This window comes from Agelaius tricolor, unplaced genomic scaffold, assembly GCF_023055355.1.
Source record: "Agelaius tricolor isolate 1412-34295 unplaced genomic scaffold, bAgeTri1.0.p SCAF_20, whole genome shotgun sequence".
Taxonomy (NCBI): Eukaryota; Metazoa; Chordata; class Aves; order Passeriformes; family Icteridae; genus Agelaius; species Agelaius tricolor.
Genome location: NW_027269280.1, coordinates 3,901,708 through 3,908,741, shown reverse-complemented (window position 1 = coordinate 3,908,741; position 7,034 = coordinate 3,901,708). Strand labels below are relative to the sequence as shown.

At 49.0% G+C, this 7,034-nt stretch overlaps 1 protein-coding gene across 4 annotated transcripts in view; it reads right to left on the bottom strand.

Moving 5' to 3' along the window:
- Positions 1 to 579: 579 nt before the first annotated feature.
- RPH3A (rabphilin 3A) overlaps positions 580 to 7,034 on the bottom strand; it is a 32,228-nt gene continuing 25,773 nt past the window's right edge. For all 4 annotated transcript variants that reach the window (XM_071445175.1, XM_071445176.1, XM_071445177.1 and 1 more), the window contains 4 exons: positions 5,870 to 6,021; positions 4,689 to 4,770; positions 4,132 to 4,228; positions 580 to 3,308 (listed from right to left, as the gene is read on the bottom strand). In XM_071445175.1, coding sequence (XP_071301276.1) covers positions 3,178 to 3,308; positions 4,132 to 4,228; positions 4,689 to 4,770; positions 5,870 to 6,021 — 462 coding nt within the window. In that variant the 3' untranslated portion in view covers positions 580 to 3,177. The remainder of the gene's footprint in view (positions 3,309 to 4,131; positions 4,229 to 4,688; positions 4,771 to 5,869; positions 6,022 to 7,034) is intronic.

The following is a 7,034-nucleotide window of genomic DNA, read 5'->3' as shown; positions in this document are numbered from 1 at the left end:
GCAGATAACCATTGTTCACATTTCGTTTCTGAGGCCTCTCAGCTTCTCAGGAGGAAAAAGTCCCGGCAAAAGGATTTTTCATAAAATGTGTCTGTGACACCCACCAGCCCTGCCCTGGGAATTGAGCCTAAAAACGCCCCAATAAAAGGAAATAAAAATATATAAATAAAAGGAAACAAATAAAAGGGAACAAATAAAAGGAAATCCTTTCTTGGTTGGAGCTGCCACCCCCCAAGGGAGCAGCGTCTCCTTCCCAAACTGGGGGTGAGAGGGAACTGGGGGGGAAAAAAATTCTCCCACCACCATTGCTGCTTTTCCTCAGGGCTTTCACTCCCAGGCACCAAGCAAGAGGAGCCCGTGGATGATTTAAACCTGCACTATTTTACCCAGGATATTCCCAAAACCACGCATTCCTGTTATCCTGAGCCAGGATCTCTCTCCCAGCCACCCCAAACTTCTCAGCATCTCCAACCCAACCCAATTCCAGCAGCCCCAACCCACCAGGAATTCCCAGAATCAGGCCCTCTGTCCACCCCATGAGGTTCCTGTTCCCATAACGAATGAAAGAAGCCAAAAATCTGTTTGTTTTTTTTTTTTGTTCTTTTCCAATAGTCTCACTTTATTAGATACCACATCAAGAGAGGATGTTGTGCTGCATGCAGCGGAAGACTGGAGGATTTCTAATTCCTGTGTAAGGTTTTCTTCTTGTCTTTAACAGTTGTAAACTGATATTTGGCTGTAAAATCACTGCATGCGAGTCTGAATGCAAACAGCAGTAGAAGAGGCTTTTAATTTTCTTTTTTTTTTGCCTTTTTTTTTTGTTTGTTTGTTTGTTTGTTTTTCACCATTCCCAATCCATAGGTGCATGCTTTATTTACAACAAAAAGAAGTCATTCAGGGAAGGAATTACCATCAGAAAAACTGAGAAGAGGAGGGGGCAGAGACCAGGGCTGTGGTTTTGCACATTACTGAGGAGATTGGCAAGTTGCACTTGATTTTTGGAGGTGCAAAGAGATGATCTGAGTATCCTTTTCCCAAAGAAAGCAGGCTGAACAGGGAATGGGAATACAGGATGGGAAAAGGGTAACCTTAAGTGAGTTGTTCTGCACATACAAAGGAGGCTGGGCTGCTGCAGGACTGGGAGAAATTAAGGAATTGCTTTAATAATGATTTTAAAAGATTTTTTTTTTACCCTCAGCCACATATTTCCCCAGCACAGCTCTGTGCCCAAGGGCTGCTCTGGGCATGAACAGGAAAGTTTGGGTCAGATCCATCCCTCTGGAAAGGGTGGGGGCAGCTTGGAGTCATTGAGGTTGGAAAAGGGAGAGTCCAACCATTGATCCTGGATCCCACCATCCCATCCTGGATCCCACCATCCCATCCTGGATCCCACCATCCCACAGCTCAGCTGGGCCTGGAGCAGGGAGGCTTCACCATGGCGTGCAGAGGGGAACAGTCCAAAAAAATTATATTATATTAATTATAATTAATAATTATTAAAAAAGAAGATTGTTTCAGTCTGGTCCTGGCCAGGGTGGCTCAGGGATTCTACCCTGACTGGCACAGAGGCAAAAATTCCATGGAAAAGGGGAAAATTTCCAGGTATTTTCTTCCTTTGCACCCCAAGCCAAGCCATGAGCACCAGCACATCACCTGGGGTGGTGGAAGAGGATTCCCAGCTCTGGCTGGACCCTCTGGGGTGGGTTGGGTTGGCTTTTCCCACCTGGAGATCCAAGGAGGGGGGAGCCTGTGCCAGCCTGGGCCAGCTCAGCACAGAGGGGTTGGGGACACTCAGGGCTGGGGACACTCAGGGCACATCAGCAAGTTCTGCTGGGGGCTGGAGACAAAGAAAATACCAGGAAAACAGAATTCATCCAACCCAAAGAGAGGGCAGCAGCAGAGGGTGCGGGGGGCTTGGGGGGACGTTTCACACACCATGCTCAGTGTGACAAAAAAATCCCATATATTCCATAGTGCTTAGAGTGCTCCTATCCACAGGGCCTGGGGTGATCCAGAGCCAGGGAATGGTTCCAGAGCCAGGGAATGGCTCCAGAGCCCAGCAGCAGCAGCTGCAGAGAGTCTGTGCCTCCTGCTGTCCAGACCAGATCCAACAGCTCCAGGCCGTCCTTAAAGTGCAGGCTGAGGGTTCTTGTGCAGAAAACTGGGAAAAGCAAAAGAAAACCAAACCAAAACAACCCAAGTTTGGAAGAGCTCAGATTGTTCCAGCTAATTCCAGGAGCTGTGGTTGTTTAAAGCAAAAATCCTTGCACACACATCAGGGGGCTGGAGGGAAGCAGCAGCTCCCTCAGCTTCCCTCCTGAGGAACAGAAAATCCTTGGGAACAGGAGGGGTCTGAGGGGACCTGGGACCCCTTCAGGGCTCGGCCAGTCACTACTACACAGCTCAGAGGTGAGGAGGAGGTAGTCACAACCCTAAAACACAGCTGGACTCCTACAGCAGCGGCGCCCCCGAACTCCTCGGGCGAAAGGACAAAAACCAACCCACACCTGGTCCCCTGCGAGCGCAGAGCTCCCTAAACCCTCCTTGTCGCTGTTATGGTGTTGGTGGTGGATCTTCTCAGCAAAGGATGTGCCACAAGATTGCTCAGGTGGGCCAGAGCAGAGGTGAAGCTCAAGCAGGACTCGCAGGATGACACCGGTGGCACCGGTTTTTTGGCCTAACCACGACGACACGGACACCAGGCGACGGTGACACCCACACCAAAGCCAAGGAGCTTTTTCCTTATTGCAACTGAGGTATTGAGATCACACAAGCAAGGACAGGCTGATGCTCCCAAGCCCAGCACTCCCATCTCCCCTCGGGGAGACGCGAGGAGCGGAGGCTGGAGGGACACAGAGCGTCGGAAACGCGACGGGAACGGAGAGAGAGAGAGAGGGGGGAACAGTCAGGAGGGAACTATTGCTTGCCAAAATTACACACCAGGGGAACTCAACAGCCTCCCTTCCCCAGCTGAAAATAAATAAAGGAGAATAGAAAAGATCTGGGGGAGTTTCCAGCGGAGGGGAGGACGGAGGGGGCTTGGAGGAGGAGGACCCTGGGATCAGAGGCTGTAGCAAGGCGTGGCTGCGCTGGAAGACGGGACACCAGGGACACCAGGGACACCAGGGACCTGCAGGGGTGTGGCAGAGGGCAGGGAGGGCTGGGCAGAGGCTCCCTTTAATCACTGGCCACGTGGTTCTCGTTCTGCAGGGTGTGCCAGCGCTCGATCTTCTTGTCCTTGTTCTTCAAACACTCGTACCAGTGTTTCAAGCGCTCACCCTTGGCCGTGATTCCCAGCTGGCAACCGCCTGGGGAAAGGGGACAAGAGCAGAGTTTGTAACCAGAGGTGGTGCTGTCATGGGCATGTTTTATGAATAAAATCTTTTTGCCAAGATTTTTTTCTCTTGAGAAGCCGAGGGGCTTTAGAAACGAAACGTAAATGGTAATTATCTGCTGTTGTGGAATGTAACAGGTGCATTTTTGATTGGTCTCATGTGGTTGTTTTTAACTAGTGGTCAATCACATTAATTAATGGCCAATCACAGTCTAGCTGTCTCAGACTCTCCGGTTAGTTACAAGATTTTATTATTTTTTTTTCTTTCCTTTTCTAGCCTTCTGATGAAATCTTTCTTTCTATTCTTTTAGTATAGTTTTAGTATATAATTTTCTTTTAATATAATATATATCATAAAATAATAAATCAGCCTTCTGAAACATGGAGTCAAGATTCTCATCTCTTCCCATGTCAAGATTGCCTTGCAAATTCAACATTTAGTGAGCCCTGAGTGAAGAACATTGCCACATTTGGTGACCTCGAGCGAGTTGCATTGATTATCCTCTCATGGAGTCATAACCACAGTGGTGCTGGTGTCCAGGAAATACTGCCATGGGCACACACCTCACACCCTGCAATGCCTTTTCCATCTCCTGGCTCAAAAATCTAATGGAAACGCCACAGAGACGCTTTTCCAGCCCAAAAGATGCTGCAGGGGGGGCAGTGTGGGGGGTGCACCCACCAGATGCCATCATCCCACCTGGGCAGGTGACCCACGCCCCCCTCCCATCCAGCAAACCCCATCCCAGGCACCAAACCCTGCCCCAGAGGGCAGAGCCTCCCAGCCCGTGGCTCACCGATGTAGTCGTTGGATTTCCCGATGTCGTAATCCCACACGGAAATGTCCAGGGATTTCTTGGCCAGGTCGCTGTGTTTGATGTCATAGAAGAACTCCTGCAGAAAGGAAAACACACACCCTAAAAGCTGCAGTTAAGGGGTTGGGCCTGATCTCTGCAGAGCCTGGATTCAAAATCCAAGGAGAGGATGGTGAAAATGTAATTAATGAAGGAAAAATGCTCCTTCCCTGTGGAACCTCTTTTTCCAGGAGCTGAGCTCACCCCTTGCACCTACATGAGCCCTTTCCAGGTGTCCCATCAAAGCAGCACCAGTGGAGAATTTCCAGTTTCCACCCCCAGGAATGCTGATCCCACCCACATCCCCAGCTGGGATGCAGGGAGCTTTCAGGGTGTGTGGTGCTGCCATGGCAAAATCATTCCCAAAATATTCCTGGGCACAGGAGTGGGAAAGGAGCTTGAGCAAAGAGCCAAAGCTTGGGGAGTTTGTCTTCCACCTCCTCCACTCAACACAGCACTCAGTGAATTGATTTAATAATATAAAAAATATCCATCCATACCTCGTTAAATTCAGGATTCAATGTTTTCTTCTTAATCTGCGTCTTGTGCTTGGCCTTTTTTCCCATGTCGGGTTTCAGCCAACTGGGGGCAACAGAAAACAGCTCAAAATTCAAGTGCAAGAACAGTGGGAGTTCATAAGCTTAAAAAGTGAGCTTCTGAGCTGGAAGAGATTTATTTAGAGCCAGTCTCTCTTCCCACCTTCCAGAGAATGTGGGAAAAGTGTGGGGCTGGGGCTGTGCAGCCTGGCTGCAGATCCAGAACTCAATTTAGGGCTGGGATTAATTAGATCACTGATTTAAAAATGTAAAGCCACCATCTTCTGTTTCTGGAAATGGAAAATGCAACAAATAAAGAGAGACTGGGAAGGGAACCTGCTCAGCTCCACTGAGCTACAAAACGAGGAGCAGAATATGTTCAACATGAGAGTCACTGAATGAGTTTTAGGGAGAACAGAGGTTTTTTTCTAAAGGCAAAGGAAAAAAATATGAGCAAAAACCCCACCAGGAATGGCTGCAGGGATTTCTCTGTGGTGCAGCTCACAAGGTCAGGATAAAAACCCCACATTCCCAGGAGCCATGTGGGTTTATGGGGCAGCAGGCAGGGCATGGAGGGACATGGAGCCACCTCTGTCCTGCAGCCAGGGTGGGTCAGAGGTGGAGAGAAGAACTCCCTGTCCTCCAGCTTCCACTGTCCCTGGAGTCCCACCATGCCCTTGGTGAGTCATGGGTGGGAATCCCACTCACATGGATCGCAGGGAAGTTGGGTGTTGGAAGTTTTGGGTGTCAGTAGTTGGAAGTTTTGGGTGTTGGAAGTTTTGGGTGTTGGAAGTTTTGGGTGTTGGAAGTTTTGGGTGTTAGACACCAGCCCCAAACCCACCCCACATCCCCCACGTGCCCTCTGCTTGCAGACACAAGGTGATCAGTCAAGGCTTGGACTCCTGAAGTCTTTCGCAGCCTTTAACAATTCTGGGATTCTCCATGAGGCAACCACAGGGATTTGGGCATTGGGGAGTGACAGACCCAAGGGTTGGCTCAACACCACCCACACTGGGGACACCACCAGAGGTGAGGCTCAAGCAGGACCCGCAGGATGACACCGGGTTTGCCCTGAATTTCCGTCACTGGCTCCAGAGGAAGGAGAGCAGGCGGCTCCAGCCCGGAGCCAGCCCCGGCTCACTCACAGCTTGACGAAGGGATCCGAGTATCCGTTGGCGTCCATGGCCGCCAGGTGCACGCAGCGCACGATGCCCACGATGAGCCCGCCCTGCTGGGTGCTGTACATCAGGGACACCAGGATCTTCCCGCGCTCCTCCACGTCCCCTCCGCGATCCACCTGCAGGAGCACCCGCCAGAGGCGTCTCACGGATGTGTTTTGTGGGAAAAAAATCCTTCCCTTAGGATCTTTTTCTCCTGAGAAGCTGACAGGCCGCAGAAATTAAATGTAAACAACGATAATCTGCTGCCGTGGAATGTAACAGGTGGATCTGTGATTGGTCTCATGTGGTTGTTTTTTAATTAGTGGCCAATCACAGTCCGGCTGTCTCGGACTCTCTGGTCAGTCACAAGATTTTATTATCATTCCATTTTCCTTTCTATTCCTTTCCCAGCCTTCTGATGAAATACTTTCTCTATTCTTTTAGTATAGTTTTAGTATATAATTTTGTTTTAATGTAATATATATCATAAAATAATAAATCAGCCTTCTGAAACATGGAGTCAAGATTCTCATCTCTTCCCTCATCCTGAGACCCCTGTGAACACCACCACAGAGGTGGGCGTCAAATGTGGCAATAATGTTTCCTTCCTCACATCTCTCCTCTGGCTCAGCTGTTTGCCTTAATTTTTCCTTCTCCTGGCCGAGCTTCTGTCAGATCAGAGTGCAGTTTTCAGAGTCAAGTTTTCAGTCAGTTTTTTGTTTGTTTGTTTGAAATTAATTTTGTGTTCTACGAGCAGACTGCATTTTAATTATAATTTATGTCAGCTATGTGGGTGTATATATATAATTGTTTATTATTTATTTTTATTTTGGGTTATTATTGCCTATTTGATAATTCCATTCAGAACGAAGGTGCAGCAAGCAAACAAAAAATTAAGATCAGAGCTGGCTTTGAACACTATATCTTTCTAATTTTTCCTCTTTCTCCCTGTTCTCTTTCAGTTACTGCCCTCCAAAGCCATCTCTTGTGCCAAGGAACCTCTCTTGCATCAGGAGGGAAAACTCGGCGTGGAGGAGGAGGGATGGGATGGATACCAGGGAATGTGGGATCTCCAGGACAGGGGAACAACGGGGTTGTACACAAGGGATGGTGGAAAGGACATGCATGGAGCTTGTCCTGCTCCAAGGAC